The sequence below is a fragment of the Uranotaenia lowii genome, chromosome 3 (assembly GCF_029784155.1).
Source record: "Uranotaenia lowii strain MFRU-FL chromosome 3, ASM2978415v1, whole genome shotgun sequence".
In the NCBI taxonomy this organism is placed as follows: domain Eukaryota; kingdom Metazoa; phylum Arthropoda; class Insecta; order Diptera; family Culicidae; genus Uranotaenia; species Uranotaenia lowii.
The window spans coordinates 198219137-198236492 of NC_073693.1; the positions used below are offsets into that span (position 1 = coordinate 198219137).

Sequence of the window (17356 nt, forward strand, 5' to 3'; positions counted from 1 at the left end):
GCAAACATGTCCAAGTATTCATAAAGAACGGATAGAGCGATGTAAGTTTTGTTTTTGTTTTTACCAACTATTATCCTTTATGTAGTAAACGTCGGAGAAGTTTTCTCGAAGTGTCATAGCCTGTTCAAATTCTCCAAGGTGTCTAACGGCTGTTCCGACTAGTAAGCATCGAAACATATTTGGAACGTGAAGGAAAATGAAAGAGAACAAAAAACAACCGCGATTTCTCTTAATTTTGGTGCCTCTTGCTGCCAATGCCACAAAATCCTACGAAGCCAGTTACCTTTGATGTTGGTGCTTTTTGTTGACAGAATGGTGAATGAAATTATGTGCACTATTGAGGAATTGATATTTAAAAGAAATAACAGGATTATGCTGACTAAAACGATACAGAAAAATGATCAACAGAAGGAAAAAATCACTCTAGTGACCAGAACGTTTATGTGGTTACGATGTCTGGTAGCGACAAAGACTTCTTATAAAGTGGATCATAACGGTCTGCAGAGAAGTAGGAGCCTGCCAGATCCAGATCCACTACTCAAGCAAGCTCAACGTCACAAGTCAAAACTTATACTCGAGTGAACGAATTTGATGGATCCGTAAAATGGTTCGGAATTTCTACTTTATCGTTCGTGCTTTGTCACATTTCGGAGTTCAACACGACGCTGAGCTGCATGTCAATGATTGGTATCTATGTATGTATTGCAAAATAATATGAGTTGCTAAAAAACATTCCTTTTCTAAACCTAACTCTTAACTTACAGGAGCTGGCCCCAGTCATACGGGAATGTTTTTGTACAACACGTTCGGTGCAATAAGCGGATTGGTTGAAGCGGTTGTCTGAGTGAAGTGCTGGAGTTGATAAATCTAACGTGTGAATAGAGGTTGAGAGAGGAAAAGTAACAGCACTCCGACTCTGAGGAGTAAGATGAAACAGACCCGTGGAACAACCGAGTACAGACGCACTGGTGCAGCCACGAATGGACAAAGCCAGAAGAGTTGGCTTGGATTGGAGCGGGACAATACACTCAGTAAAGATCCTGGATCGTTGCGTCAACGGAACGGGCCTCGTATCAAGAAGCGGTCCCTCTGTCAGTACATAGAGCGAGTGGCACACTCATCTTCATTGTGAATTAAAAATAATTCAGGTATACTATACTTTTTTGCTATGCAGACACCGATGAATTTGGAATCACATATGTTATATTTCCATAATATACTGCTAACACGTTGCATAACTCAAGGCGATTCTGGTTTCTCGAGCAAACTTTTTTTGGCAAAAGTAGACCAAATGCTATCACGCCATGATAACCAATTTTGCTTTTACTTTGGTTGACCTAAGGCAGTAAACAGCAAAAATATAAAGAAAAAAAATCAAACTCAGAGAACAAAGTATGGCCAAATTTACCAGTGATTGAGAACATAATTATACCTATCATTATCCAAAAATTTTGAAAGCATCATGATGTCAAATTTTGCCATCACAGATAATTCTGCGATGCCTTAAATTGGCATCATTGTGCTCTTCAAGCTCTCAAAAAATGAGGTGTAGTTATGGTCTCAGTTTTAGCAAAATAAGGCATCACCTTGCTAACCAAGTATGAAAATTTGTGCTCTCATTTTTGCTGTGTACCACCTTATGTCAAGCAAAATGAGAGCTAATCAGGCTCTCAGGGCGTGATAGCAAAATTTGCTATAATTTTGCCATAAAAGTCTGCTCGGGTTCTTTTTATTTACATCATATGTGATGTAAATTTACATCAAATAATCGCGTTCCGTGTCAAGTAATATTTGTGTCATTAGAATTCAGTGCTGTTAAGGATTCAACTTTATTTGAATCTGTAAATTTACATTAATAAATCGCGTTCTACGTCATGTAATATTAGAGGTTTTCAATTTCAGTGTTGTTAAGGATTCAGATTTTTTTGCTGTGAAGTTCAAGGCAAACACAATTTTTTGTTTTGTAAACAATAGATAATCCGATAATGATATGTGGTATACATGTTTGTTTGACAACTTTTTATTAAATCATCTTTCAATGTTTTCCGCTTGTTCATCCGATTTAATTTCAGTCGATAAATAATCCTTATGTAGAACAATGCTCATTTTTTTCTTGAATACTGTAATTTTTTTTTTTACAGTGGTACCCTACGGGAGCCCAAATCAGCTATCGCAGAAATAGAAAAAAAGAGTGGATCAGCAATATTCCATCGGTTAATTTCTGCTGGGTTTACCACTTTCAACTTCGAGTACAGCCAATTTTGACACTGGTCGCAGCTTCTTTTTATTGTTCACCTGTACAACTGCTGAACGAACTCTTCCATCCAGTCGGTATACTTTGACCTCTGTGACGATTCCTCTTTCGTGTTTATTTTCTTCCTGCACGAACACTAGATCTCCTACAGCTATTTCTCTGACGTCTTCAAACCATTTTGTGCGTTTATTTAAACTGGGAAAATATTCATGCTGCCACCTTTGCCATAACTTGTCAGCCAGTTGCTGTGCGCGATGGTATCTGCTTCGTAAAGTGTCCACTTGTTCTGTTTGACTCCGAGGTGGAAGACATTCGGCGGCACAACCTTTCAAAAAATGGTTCGGCGTAAGAGCTTCCAGGTCATCCTTGACATTTGTCGAAACATATGTCAGTGGTCTGGAGTTGATCAAATCCTCTGCTTCCACTAAAGCAGTAGATAGAATCTCATCCGTGAGTTTTCCTCCGTCTACGATTGTGTTCAAGGCTACCTTTGCCGATCGAACCATCCGCTCCCATACTCCACCCATATGTGGTGCTGCTGGTGGATTGAAGGTCCACTTAGTTTTTGAGCATGTGAAAGTGTCGGCACAGTCTCCATTGATCTTTCGGATAGCAGCGGCTAGTTCTCTACTGGCTCCAACGAAATTCGTTCCGTTATCGGAAAATATTTCAAGCGGACTTCTCCTCCTCTTCACAAACCTTCGGATAGCCATTTTACACGATTCCGTATTCAAAGTATGAGCCACCTCCAGATGCACGGCACGAGTCGTCATGCATGTAAACAAGGCCACCCAACGCTTTTCTCGTCGTCTTCCAACAGAAACTTCTAGTGGACCAAAATAGTCTAATCCAACGTATGAAAATGGTTCTACTCCCAGGGCCATTCGTTGTCTCGGTAAAGGTGCCATTTTGGGAATGAACGGTCGCGCTTTGTGCACTTTGCACCACTGACATTCCTTTATAACCGACTCTACAATTGCTCTCAAGGACCCAATACAAAAACGCTGCCTTAGTTCGTTAACAACTGTTTCTCTGCTGCTGTGATTCGTTCTTTGATGACAATTTTCGACCAATTTCCTAGTTATCGGATGCCTTTTGGGAAGAATTATTGGGAATCTTGCATCATAGCTAGCGAAATCTGCGAATACTGTTCTTCCTTCTACCCGTAGAACTCCGAACTCATCGGGAAAGGGCGATTTGTCATACAGATTGCTAGAACGTTCCAGTTGTCTCTGCTGATCCTTCGGTACTTTTCGGTTTCGTGACAGTAGAGCTATTTCATCCGCGTATTCCTCCTGCTGCGCCAGCCGCCACAAACAATTTTCCGCCATGAAATATTCTTCTTGTCGAAGAGGTACAACCACTCCTGGAATCTGCGATTTTCTGCCGGCCGCATTTGTAGGAAGGGCGTCTATCGGTTTATTTGCCACTCGAAGCTTGCAATTTTCGACGTAACGGTACACTGTTGCCACCATGCGCACTAAAATAGTCCACCTCGATATATGCTCAATCCGGCTTCCAAAAACATCCGTACAAGTTGTAGCGCTGAACAGAACATGAGCTCGAACTTCATCCTCGATGACTATAATATTCTGGTTTTGTTCTGGCCAATTTTCTTCCGACTGGTGCAAAAATTCAGGACCACCGACTATCTGAATTGATTTCCGTTCCTTTCCTCCATTTAGTTAAATCATCTGCTGCATTTTCTTTTGATGGTACCCATCGCCAGTCTTCAGGATTGGTTAAGCTTAAGATCTGACCAACACGATGAGCTACGAATTCTTTAAATTTCTTCCGCTCTGATCTAATCCAACGAATAAACCGCCTTCGAATCTGTCCACATAACCGTTTTGGTAATTGGAAAGGAATGACTCTCTCGTATGCCTTTTGCAAGGCGGGCCCCCAATGTCGCGGCTTGCAATTCTTTCCTGGGTATCGACATGTGCTGTAATGGAGCAACTTTGGCTTTGGCTTCGATAAAGGCACAATGAATCAGTTCATCTTTCACAAACCGGAAGTATGCAACAGTGCCATACGCGTCTTCACCGGCATCGGAGAAAACGTGCAACTGTACACTCTCGTACGATGTTGAGTCCAATCTGCCAAGGTAACAACGAGGAATTTCAACGGTGTCGATCAACGGAAATAGATTTGTCCAACGTAACCATTGGTGATACTGCTCCTCTCTCAATTTATCGTCCCATTCGATTCCACTTCGCCATACATCCTGCATAATTATCCGTCCGTGGATCAGGATTGGCGCCAAAAATTGTTTCGGGTCAAACATGCTCATGATGCACCTCAACGCAATTCGTTTAGTGGGCCATGCACCTTCCTTAATAAAGGGGTGCAGGTCCGCGCGCATGTCTGTCGAAAAAACAAATGTATCCTTGACGGCATTCCAGCTGATACCCAGAACACGTTCAACATTATCAGTTTTGTTAACTTCAACAAACCTAGCAGATTCCATGGAAGTAGAGCCAAGTTCTTTGAGCACTTCAGAAGAATTACTCATCCAGTTCCGCAATTCGAAGCCGCCAGCTGCATGTACCGCTTTTACATCCTTAGCTCTCTGAACAGCTTCACATTCCGTGTCAACACTATCAAAATAATCGTCGACGAAGTGCTTCTCGATGATAGCCTTTGCCGCCTCAGGGTACTGCACTGCATGCTCTCGAGCATTTAAGTTTTTGACGTACTGCGATGTACAAGGAGAACAGCTAGCTCCGAACACCACCACGTCCATTACAAATATCTGCGGCTCTCGTTCGACATCTGTACGAAACAAGAAGCGTTGAGCCTGGCGGTCCTCCGATCTCACACGTATCTGGTGGAACATTTCTCGAATGTCCGCTCCGAAAGCAATCCGTCTCTCCCGAAAACCGTCTATAACTGTTGATAAACACGAAACCATATCCGGCCCTTTCAGTAGAAAATCGTTGAGTGAAACTCCTTTGTTCTTAGCAGCGGCGTCCCATACTAGACGCATCTTTCCTTGCTTCTTCGGATTAATTACAAAGTTTAGGGGCAGGTACCACGTCCTCTCCGGTGGAGTATTTTGTAATTCTAGCTCTGTAATCAAATGAGCGTAACCCTTCTCGATGTACTCGTGCAACTGTTTTAAAATGGCCTCACGAACGCCCGGCTGCTTATCCATTCTACGATCCAAGCTATTTGTTCGTTTCAAAGCCATTTGATAACTCTCCGGGAACCTCACGTTGTCTGTTTTCCACAGCAACCCAGATTCGAAACGATCTCCTGTACGTCTTGTCGTTCGCTCCAATATTTCGCGAGCTCGCCGGTCTACGTTCGATTCCAGCAGAACTGGAGATATCCCAACTGCTTCGATGCTAAAATATTCTTTCAAGGACTCATTCATTTCTCGGTCGTTTCTATCGCACTCGTCGCAGGAGCGGTGATGTCCCAAGAAATGTACATTGGCTACTACACCTGTTCGTGGTCCGTACAAACTCCATCCTAGCCGACATTGTATAGCGACGGGTTCTCCTAACTCTCCTATTCGGGATTGAAGCGGGGCGATAAGATGAGCATTGTTGATTCCAATCAACAACTTCGGTTTTGTTGACCCGTAGCTTGGGATTTCAATGTCCCGCAGGTGTAAGAATTTCTCACGCAGCTCACCGCTGTCCAAACATTGCATGGGTAAGTCCAGTTTACGGACGGTGTTAGCATCAATCAGATCGAAGCGGTTCATGTCATCTACAGCCGATATTTGAAGGTGTATTTTAGCTGATCGATTCTCCACCGTACTCATTCCGTTGGTCCAACTCATTTCCAGAGGTTCTATGTTTCCTTTTGATCCCAACTCCTTAGCTAGTTCGTCCTCAATCAGTGTCACTGATGATCCTTCGTCTATCAGCGCTAACGCCTTCAGTTTTTTTAGGTCGCTGTAAACCACTACAGGAATCATTCGAAATATGACTGACTGTCGATGACTGTTGCAGCTCGCAATCAAATGCGGTGCGTTTGAATTTGATTCCCAGTGTAAGAGTGGATGATGTCTCTGATCACAACGATCCGTACCACATCGGCGTTTCGACATGCAATGTTTTCCGTTATGGTTGTACAGGCACAATGGGCACAACTCTAACCGCTGTACCATGTTCCAACGTTCCTGCAAATTCGATGCTCTGAATTCATTGCAATTGCGTCCAAAATGTCCTGCCAACCCGCAAATCGAGCAGCCCTTAGAGTGATAGTTTTCGGAAGAGACAGTTGTTCTAGACGGAGGAACATTTTCAAACTCCTGTTGACTGCATGTACAGCACTTGTGACCATCAGTATCCGTAATGTTGACAAATCCTTTAACCACCGGTTTTTCACGCCGCACACAGGAGTATTTTACCCCAAATCCTGGCCAAAACCTCGAAATTAAAATAATTTTTTTTAGGTTTTTCGGTTTTTAGATAGTTGTTGCATATGAGTATTGTCGATTTTGAACCATCGATGTAGTGAGTTCGTAATGGCATAACTCGTAACATTGATGTATCAAAATTATAAATTTTGTTTTCCAAAATTTGGCATAATCACGTACAATCACAAGCTACGTAATACGCAGTATAATGAGACTATCAACAAAATTTCTTCTACAAATCTTCAGTTTAAATATGACCAATGAGTTGTGACTGAAATTGCGATTATTTCTTGATAAACACATGTCGTAGAGAAGCTAAACAATAAAGTGCAATATTTTTGAAAAAACTTGTATTAGTTTTTCACAAATTAGTGATTAAGTTTATCTTCCGGGCTCCGCCGGGAAAAATTTCCCGTATCACACGATTGCTTCTAACTTCCTTAAACATGTCCAAAAGAAAAATCTTGCGCATGCTTGCGAACTCCAAGCTATTTTCAATTTTGAAATTTAAAAATTTAAGCGTATTTTGACCCTAATTTTGTTCCAGATAGCGAGCATGCCATGCATTTACTTTGTGTTATACATACTTTTTTTTATTGGGTTTGATTTGTTTGTTTAAAAAAATATATTTTTCATAATTTCTGATAGTTGATCGGCTGGTTTGCTTCGAATTTGCTTAAAAACAAACTTTTTATAAGCGTGCAGCGAAAGACCCGAAAAGACCAAAATTATGAAATTTGAAATTTTGGTTAAAAATGGTTTGTGTATACTTAAAAACAACGAAAATTAGACTTTTAATCATTTTAAAGAGAAAAACGGGTTTAGGCCAACTTTTTCCATAGAGTACTCCTATGTGCGCCGTCTCCCTCTCACCGGGTCTTCAATGTTGCACGGCGCATATGTTACCTCCAGCGCTTTGTCCACCAACTCTTCCATAAATTCTCCGAACACCTCCAGATCCACCGCTATCCGTTTTCGCTTGAACTCCACCCATTCCATTGCGTAGACCGAGGGTAGCTTCTGAACCAACCGCTGCATCAAGATAGGATTTCGAAGATGATCTGTCAATTTCGCTGCTTTGATGTGCTGAGTAACCTCCTCAACGGTACTCGCAAACTCAATAACAGACTCCAGATCTTCTGAGTTGGGGCCCGGAAGGGTCTGTATACGATCGGCCAATATCGTTGAAAGAACTTCGGGGTTTCCAAAACGTCTGCGTAACTTTTGAATTATGAAAGGAACGTTTTCTGGAAGAAGTAAACGATTCCGCACTACGTCCAATGCCTTTCCAGTCAAAGCCTCGCGGAGACGAACCAGATTCTCTGAATCACTAAATCCGCAGGCTGTATTCGATTGTTCATATGAGCTTATGAATATTGGCCATTCTTCGGGTCGACCTGAGAATTTCGGCAAGCTCTTTGGGTAAACTTGCCTAGACGCGATTATCTGCAGCTGAGATGCGCCATCGGAGTGTTTTGTAGTGCTTAAAGCCGTACCTTTAAAAGACTTCGATGCGACGCTACTTATTTCTGGCAAACCAATTCCACCACAAGCTATTTCACATCCAGAAATTTCCTTTTCTTGAGGGTCATCTTCCTTAGGTGTCGATTGTTTTCGCTGTTCGTACGTCGTTTCGCTTCGACCCACCTCGGAATCCTTTTGCCAATCTTCAACTCTTTTCCGGAGATTATACTCTTCATCCTCGCTGGAATCGCCTTCGGGTTCAGTCTCTTCTTCCGCAAGCCTTTCTAAAACATGTCTGCGTTCCATGAACTCCTTCTCACGCCTGATTCCTTTCAGCTCCATCTCCAATAATTTTCGCTCAATTTCTTCTTCTTGGCGCCTTTGCGTGCTCTCTTCTTGCAACCGTTGTAGCTCACGCTTTGCCTTCTCACGCGTTGAAGCCTTTGACGACCTGCTACCAGCACTACTTGCACTGCACTCACTTTTTTATCTTCACTCCGCGTTCCAATAACAGAAGAATTGGTGTCTGGGAAACGTAAAAGAGACTTTCTAATGGCACCGGTATACGTGCTTTCTGTTCTAGCATCCGATCTAACTGCCTGCCTATCATCCTGTTGCTCGACCTGACCTTTCTTAGCTGTTTTAACGATATTCTTTGAGGGTAATTTCGATTTAGGGTTTTTTTTATGTTTTTCTTTGCATGCCGCGGGGGATAACGACGAGTTTTTGTATTCCCTGCCGAAGCGAACGATTCCAAAAGCGATGGCTCGTCCGTTATACATTTTACGCAGAACCAAACACTTTCTGATACGCTGTCTTGAACATTTACGCAGGAAAAATGATACCAATCTCCACACCGATTGCACCGAACGCTTGCATCGTAATTCTCGCCCTCCTCGCAGCACTTATACTTGTAACCTTCCGCCATCTTGGATTTTGAATCTTTGAGAATGTTATTCGAACTTCTCAAGGGTAGGGAAACAAGTCTTTGTAGTGATGGATTCAAAAGGACTCAAAGCTATAATTGAATTACAATTAGATACAAAAAAAACATATCACATGGTCGCTTACATTCAAAGTTTCCTACTTCACACAAGATTACTTCCTCGATGGCTACTACGACTGCTTTTTATCAGGTCCTATTAAATAATTTTCTTATTAGGCTATGCTTTAAACTAAATCTAAAAACTTACGTCACGTGAGATCAGACAGGCCAACTTCTTTCCACAATACACGGCTTTCAGCACATTAAACCTAAACATATAAACATTTAAATTTTGCTCTCCTTCCGAAATTCGGTTACTTACGGTACGCATGGACTCAATCAATTTGCTCTGTAATTCCTGTCGATTCAACGGCACTCGCACTCGATCTAAATAAAAGCTTCCTGTTAGCACTTGATCCTTTTCTCTACTTTTTCTACTTACAGATCCAGTCTAGAGTTTCGCTAAAACTTTCCGATAAGCGGCAGTGCCCGTAATCACTCAAATTACTCCAAATCAATTTGATCACAAACTCTTTCTAGCTAAACCGAATTCATAACAGAACAAAATGGTGTAAATATTCATCATACTTTTACTAACACAAATTTCTGTACACAATTCTATACCTATTCCGTACGCAATTCTACACCTATCTTATCAATCATCATCGATCCGTCATCAATGTTTTTCTGACACACAGTGGTCGAATTTGCGTACAACAACGACCCAGTGTCCCCAAATCGATTCTCCTATCGATTCCCTTCATGTTGAAGGCAAGAGCTTTCTATAAATATGTCGCAAGTCTCGATCTGAGAACTTTTTTTTTTTTTAACTTTGTTTATTTGAAACGGCTTATACCGAAGGTTTTGAAGAGCCAAACCCTTGTTTTTGTATTTACAATTCAAACATTGTATAGTTGAAGAAAAAAGAAAAAGGGAAAACGAATTTATACACGAAGATCTATAGATATAAAGAAAAGGTATGAATTCGAACATGTAATCTAGGTCTACCGCAGCCAACACATCCCTCACTGGAACGTTAGGCGTGGTTTCCCTCGGGCCCGAAGGGAGTCTATTAAGTTCGCTCTGGCGATAAGGTGGTCCTCACAAGACCAAACAAGATGCTCGACATCATGGTAACCCTGGCCACAACCACACAAATTGCTGCTAGCGAGATTTACACGAAAGAATGATCCGATAACTTCGACATATTTTGTTCCGGAATCGGCCAGATTGGCCACGGCCTCGATCTAGTGTCTTGCATGGTTTCCCTCAAAGTTAGGCCAAGAGCTCTTCTCAGATAGCTCATGATGTGGTCACATATTTTTTCATTATTACGAAATCAGATAGATTACCCACATAAGCAAAGCGGATTGTCCCAAGTTTTCAATTTGAGGACAATTTCACATTAGAATTTGTCATTATCTTCTCAACGACGTGACAATTCTTGATCACCTTTTTCGTTTTGTCATGCTACACATACGGAAGAGACAAAAAGTTGTCGCACAGAGAGAGAATAAGGTCGATGACATAGTAAGTGCGATGCGATGCGGACCGGCGAATGCGATTCAATGCGGTGAACCACATTTGATGAAAATGTATGTGAATCGCTTAAACCTGACATGCTCAACGCGGCTAAGCAGATGTCATTTTGTTCCGCCGCTCGAGTTCGCACTGGCCGCGTTCGCCAATTCGCATCGCATCGCTCTCACTATGTCATCGGCCTAAAGACAAAACCACCCGTCTACGTTGTCGCTTGTTTTGAGACAATATCAGGGACAATTTGATTCACAACTTGTACAATCAAAATATAGACCTTCGAAGGTACTTTATCTAAAGCCCTAGAGTAAAAGTGCGGCAGACAGTAACCGCGGAGTTCCAATCGAACTGTCAAAAGTCGTTCCAATCGAGCATAACCATTTTTACCATTTCAAATTCGTGGGAAGTATTGTAATCTGTGTGACTTGACTTCCAATTTTTTAATTGAAATTAATCAAGAATGCAGAGAAAATTCATTGGAGCAAAACGGAAAGAAGCTCTTCATTTTTATTTTAACAATTGACACAACGGAGAACAAATTAAATAATATTCACAAAACGATAATCAACTTCACAATCTGCGACACAGTTGCATATCAACAAAAGTCTTGCGAATGTTTACGTTATTGGTAGAGTTGCAAGATTACAGAAGCTTTTTCAGTGCTGAAAAATCGGTGAGAAATTCAGTCTGCCGCACTTTTACCACTGACCATACTGACTGGTCACTCGATTTCGTTTTCTGGATAATTTTTCCAACAGTACGCGATGTCGATTCCAGAGTGCGCATCGATCGATTTGAAGAAATGTTATCCCAGTTAGGAAATGCCACCCAACTTTAAAAATAAAACACGCAATTTCTACGATAAAATCGGGCTAAACAGGACCATTTTTCCTACAGGGCATTTTTTGTCAAATTTTTCAGGTTCGCCACCTGCCGTCGGTATTGCGAACCTGCAAAATCTTACAACAAAAAATTAGACAGAAAATGGTTGAATTTTTGTTCAAAGTGTCATGTCAGTGTGGTCAGTGCTTTTACTGCAGGGCTTTAACTTTATCACCCAGCTGATAACTCCATTTGTTTACATTTGGCGCATTCGCCCCATTCAAATTCACTACCGAAATATTCTCGTGACTGTTGTTTCGGATGAACGGACTAAGTTGATCAATATTCTATTACTTCATTACTAGCTTCGTTCAATCGTTGGTAAAAATCGGTTTCAACTGGTCTCTGTCAACTTGTAGATGTTCAATGAGTCAATGTTTTGGTCGAAACTAGTCAGGTCGTTGTTCAATGGAGAAAGTTTAAACTAGTCGAAACCGATCCAGCTCGGCAGCAGGATTCGTTTCGACCTGCATGGTAGAAATCGGTTGAAGTCTATTGGAAAAAAGACAGGTGATCAACTGTCGATCCATTTATACTGGTTTCGACCCGTTTTGCCCAGACTTCATTGAACAGACTTACTGCCTTAAAATCCGAAAAATAAAAATAACTGGCGCAATTTTTTTTTTATTTAAATAACAACCATACTTTCGCTTTCTTCGCAACTACAAAATTTTTAGTTTGACAAGTCTTTTGATGGATTGGAAATGACACTGACAGAAAATCGAAAATTGACAGAAACCAGTAGAAACGGTAGAAACAAATTTCTACCTACTATTGAACGAAGCTTTTGTTGTATTTACACTGCTTAAAGGCATAGTTGCCAGATGTTCTCATAAATACATAATTGGAAAATAAAAAAAGGTAAAATTTACCTAAAGGGTGATACGGTCAAAATTTGGTCAATATCAACTTGACGTATTTCTTTCAATTTTGCATTTAAAAAACCTGAACACCCCTCATTTTGAAGGTGTGTGTGTGTAGAATGTTGCTCCTATTTTGATTTTGGAATTCACTCTTCAGTTGTCAAAATGCCGTCCAAGGAAGAAGAGCAGCGTATAAAAATTTTGCTCGCGCATCGCGAAAATCCAAGCTAATCGCACGCAAAGCTGGCAAAATCGCTAAAAGTTGCCAAATCAACCGTTACAAATGTAATTAAAGTGTTTGGGGAACGTTTGTCGACAGCCAGGAAGTCTGGATCGGGGGGAAATCGAAAACTGGAAGCCGCTGAGACGACAAAGAGAGTTGCCGGTAGTTTCAAGCGAAACCCGAACCTCTCTCTCTGAGATGCCGCAAATAAGCTGGGTGTATCGTCTACAACCGTGCATCGAGCCAAAAAACGAGCCGAGCTATCGACTTACAAGAAGGTATTGACTCCAAATCGCGATGATAAATAAAATACGACGGCCAAAGCGCGATCCCGGAGGCTGTACACGACGATGCTGACGAAGTTTGACTGCGTGGTAATGGACGACGAAACCTACGTCAAAGCCGACTACAAGCAGCTTCCGGGACAGGAGTTTTATATGGCAAAAGAAAGGGGAAAAGTAGCAGATATTTTCAAGTACATGAAACTGTCAAAGTTCGCGAAGAAATATCTGGTTTGGCAAGCCATCTGTACCTGTGGCTTGAAAAGCAGTATTTTCATAGCTTCCGGGACTGTCAACCAAGAAATTTACGTGAAAGAGTGTTTGAAAAAACGTCTGCTGCCTTTCCTGAAGAAACACGGTTGCTCCGTACTGTTTTGGCCGGATTTGGCATCTTGCCATTACGGTAAAAAGGCCATAGAGTGGTACGCCGCCAACAACGTGCAGGTGGTTCCTAACGACAAGAACTCTCCCAACACGCCAGAGCTCCGCCCAATTGAGAAATACTGGGCTATTGTCAAGCGGAACCTGAAGAAGACCAAAAAAAAAACTGCTAAGGACGAGCAGCAGTTCAAGGCAAACTGGCTTTCTGCAGCGAAGAAGGTGGACAAGGTGGCTGTACAAAATCTGATGGCTGGGGTTAAGCGTAAGGTCCGGCTATTCGGAATTGGAAAAGCGGAAGCCTAACTGAATATTTTTCCTGAATTTTATGCTAATTAAACTTGAAAAAGAAATTGAATTTGATTTTTTAAATAAACGATTTTACCGATTTACACGCGTTTTCTCTTGACCAAAATTTGACCGTATCACCCTTTAGAAGCGAGGACATTTTTTTCCACCCATTTTTCTCGATAAATTTTATTTAGCAAATATGTAAATTTTACCTTTTTCGCATTCACATATAAAAATAGTAAATAATACCGGTTTTCCATTCAGTGATTTAAAAGTCAAATGCTAGTTGGTTTGATTGGTTTCTTTAATAAAAAAAAAAACAAAATTAATTGAAAAAAACAATGAGATGAATCGGGACTTTTGCATTTTATTTATTCTTGGAATGTATCACATCACCGTGTTTAAAAAAAATCGTTGAGGCAAGTCCTTTCTTCGCCAGGCTCGTGTCAATTCGGCTTCGCGTTCTTTCGAGCCAGCATGGCCGCTGAATCCTCCTGCATTTCGTTAACACATTCATGCCCTTCTCCGTTCGACTAATTCAGTCAGGTCCGGCTTTTCCGGAATGATATCTGGAGGATGACGTGGAATACACTTCGAAGCTCTGTGGGCCGATCTGAAACAAATGCAAAGTATTATGACGAGAACCAGCACAACTAAATGATATCTTAAAAATCACTTTCCATTCTTTTCCGATTTTCACATATTGGGTACGAAGCAAAACTTGTTCCTTTCCACTAGGCTGATCCTTCGGCTAGATCATTTGGATCCCGATTGTCCCCCTGGTCTGCAAGTATAAAATTACACTAAGAACTAAGAAATAATTTTTACTAAAATCACTTTTACATTTACAAAGTGCTATATTTTATCATTAAACTTTGTTGAACACAACACTTGCCGTGACTCAAAGAAGCTAAATTTGTGGAATTCGGTTCAATGACTTCTGATATATAGAGCGCCGAAATTCGGTGTTACTCGGCTTAGATTTTTTCGCAGTCCGTAAGGTGTTAAGAATACCAAATTCAGAAGAAATTTTCCGCTAGAGATCAAATTCATTTATTAAAAACTGGGGTTTCATGTTCTTTTTTCTGAACAAATTGTCTCAAAATTCCATACAAATGTCAGGCTCGGTGCACGATCCCATTTGTAGCCTAGGATAAATTTCAGCGTCCAACATGTAAGATTAAAAAAAAAATGGCTATAATTTTAATAATAAATGTCCAAAACATCTTCAATTTTTGTTACAGCGCAGCGCCTTTCTGGATTTGTTTATTCTTACATTACCCAGCTTTGGAAAACAAATGAAAGCTGCCTAACATGTGCGAGTCTGTGAAGTGATAAAAATGAGCCACAATAATCTGGCCTGTTGTTGTTTTTTCCTATTTTGCCAAACAAAAATTCACTCGTAACGAAACATACTGGAGGCTCAACTTCATATTGCTTGCTGTTTTCGTCCCAACCAACTAGGGTTCTGCTTCTCGACAAATGTTGTGGTTTATGGTCGCTTATGTCAACAGCATTGACCAAACAATTCGCCCAGCCAAAAACCCTCTAGGCCGAGTTATGTTCTCGACTTTTTACGTGCATAATCCGTACATCTACACGTACGTACATACCTACGCATGGTGCTGGAATTAGTCAGTCACACATTCGTACGTTGATTGTGTAATCGAGAACTTTTCCACTACACATTGATTATTGCTTCGTCCTTCTTACATAATTAATCGGGAAGTCAATAATTATACCATCAATCAAAGTTTCTTCTGGATATGGTAGTAAAACTTTTTAGAAGTTTTATATCTCTGGTAATGAATCCGTTATTGGTCATTTTTGGATCGTTTCATGATAAAAAAAACTCAAACATGTTTAAATTATATAAATCCCAATAAAACGTTATTCTAAATTTACAAATTGAGAAAATCGGTTTTAAGAATTGGAGCACATAATCCAAAAACCAAGAATTATCAGTACAGCTCCATAACCAGAATGTTGAGTCAGAATTGAAAAATGGTATCCAGAACCAGACCAAAACCAAACCATAATATTCAAAATCAGAATTAATAATCGAAAATTGGAATTTAAGTTCCTAGATTTGCAATTCAAAATTTGAATTCCGTTCTATCATTTCAGCCATTTTCTAAAACATGAAAACCCAACCCTAACTGGAGAATTCATTTATCAAATTTCCTTCATCTTCCTATTTATCGTGTCATTTATTAAATCCTTCCGAATGAACCAGCAAAACCGCATGCAGGCAAAAGCCACCCAAGCTTTGATGTGAGATGAAATTGCCCTTTAGCTTTGCTCTGCACGAGCAGAAAAGGAAGAGAGTTGATTTGCAGCCGAGGGCGCTCCTGCAAAAATTAAAGCCAGGGATTATCTCGTCTTCTTGGGGATAATAGCAGAAACGTGTGACTTTAAATTGAAGACAAGTATTTACTTGTTGTGTTTTTTATTCTCAGTTCGAGTGCAGATTTTGACGGATTTCAAAACGTATCAAAATTTTCAACTTTAAAATTAATCTCTCGCGTCAATTTCGTCAAACCCTTTTATTGGATACGTATTGGACAGCTGCCAACATTCTATTGAAAATTTTAAGTACCTACCTATATAAATTTCTACACCTCCCCTTTTTTGGAATTTTTCCTTATTAAACCCAAAGTAAATCTCTGTAAATTTCTGAAGCGAGCACAATAAATTTTTTACGGAAGTTACTAAGGAGTGTATTCGAAAAAATGCAACACTTTGTTTTGTGAATAACTTTTAAATGCATGGATGGAAATTGATGAAATTTTCAGTGAAACTACCTAGTAATGGTAATTTTACTGAAATTTTTCAAGTGGTTTTGAGATAGCGTTCCAAAAATCTGTTCATAGACCAACATTTTTGGGCGAGTCCTAGAAAAATCCAATAAGGTGCCTTGAGTCGATCAAAGTTTGTGACATAAATCGTTCTAAGAGTCTTAAAGAATCTAACGATAAGCTTAAGTTTGAATAAAAGTCAGGATGATTGATTCAACGAAAGTAAAGAATTTGAATTCATCATTGAAGGTTTAATCCCGTACCCTAGGCTGTAATGGGTCACGGCGACGGCGTGCATTAGTGTGTTTATGGAAGTTGGCAGTTTGGAAACAGACCCTAAACTAAAATAAAACTGAGAGGGCGGTTGCACCTAGCCTTATTCGATATGAGATCATAGAAAATAAATTAAAAGGTGGTTCAATATCGTATACTTTTTTCTTTGATGATCCATGTTGATAAGGTGAATGGGAGTTGAAACATTTGCCCTCCCTTCCGTTGGACAACAACAGCATTGCGCAGTGGAAATATCACAACTAGCAGTTTAAATGTTGATATTTCCACTTTTCCATCATGCGCAAGTTAGATTAGAATAGACAGTATAGTAAATGAATTGTACAAGAATTAGTTGGATGAGTATGTTAACAATTGGCACATGGTTAGGTATTCAATGTTCAATGTGCTACTAGGCAAGGTAAAGTAATAGTTTCCTTCTCCCCAATGCTCTAGTAAGTGTGCATTTGCGGTTTATGAATTTCGAAGGCTTATTCTCAAATCAAGCATTTTACAAGAACTAGAGGCTTATTGGATCAAGATGCTATTTAGATAGTTTTCTGTAAAGAATAATTCCTTTTCGTTTCAATACTTTAAGATAGAATTGTCTATTTTTTGGTTAGGAGTGAAATTCAAATAATGAAGTAAAAGATAGATAATAGGATAAAGATAGATTTATAAATAGAAGTGTTATTTATTTCATCCGAAACCGATTGAGGAAAGTTGTTCTGTGAAGTTGTAAATGTTCAAGATTTT

General features: G+C 40.2%; 3 protein-coding genes across 3 annotated transcripts in view; 1 reads left to right on the plus strand and 2 right to left on the minus strand.

Annotated features, from left to right (window-relative positions):
- Positions 1 to 17356, plus strand: part of LOC129750573 (sodium-dependent phosphate transporter 2) — a 163839-nt gene that overhangs the window by 6924 nt on the left and 139559 nt on the right. The window lies entirely within an intron of this gene.
- LOC129752992 (uncharacterized) lies at positions 2215 to 3729 on the minus strand. Its single transcript, XM_055748786.1, has one exon. It carries the CDS (start codon positions 3727 to 3729, stop codon positions 2215 to 2217), a length of 1515 nt encoding a protein of 504 aa, XP_055604761.1.
- On the minus strand, positions 4059 to 6377 carry LOC129752993 (uncharacterized). The gene has a single exon (XM_055748787.1). The coding sequence runs from the start codon at positions 6375 to 6377 to the stop codon at positions 4059 to 4061; it is 2319 nt and encodes a 772-aa protein (XP_055604762.1).

What these genes read in the sequence shown, in the direction of transcription:
- LOC129752992 (XM_055748786.1), bottom strand. Translation starts at nt 3,729, where the DNA reads ATGGTGGCAACAGTGTACCGTTACGTCGAAAATTGCAAGCTTCGAGTG.
- LOC129752993 (XM_055748787.1), bottom strand. Translation starts at nt 6,377, where the DNA reads ATGGTACAGCGGTTAGAGTTGTGCCCATTGTGCCTGTACAACCATAAC.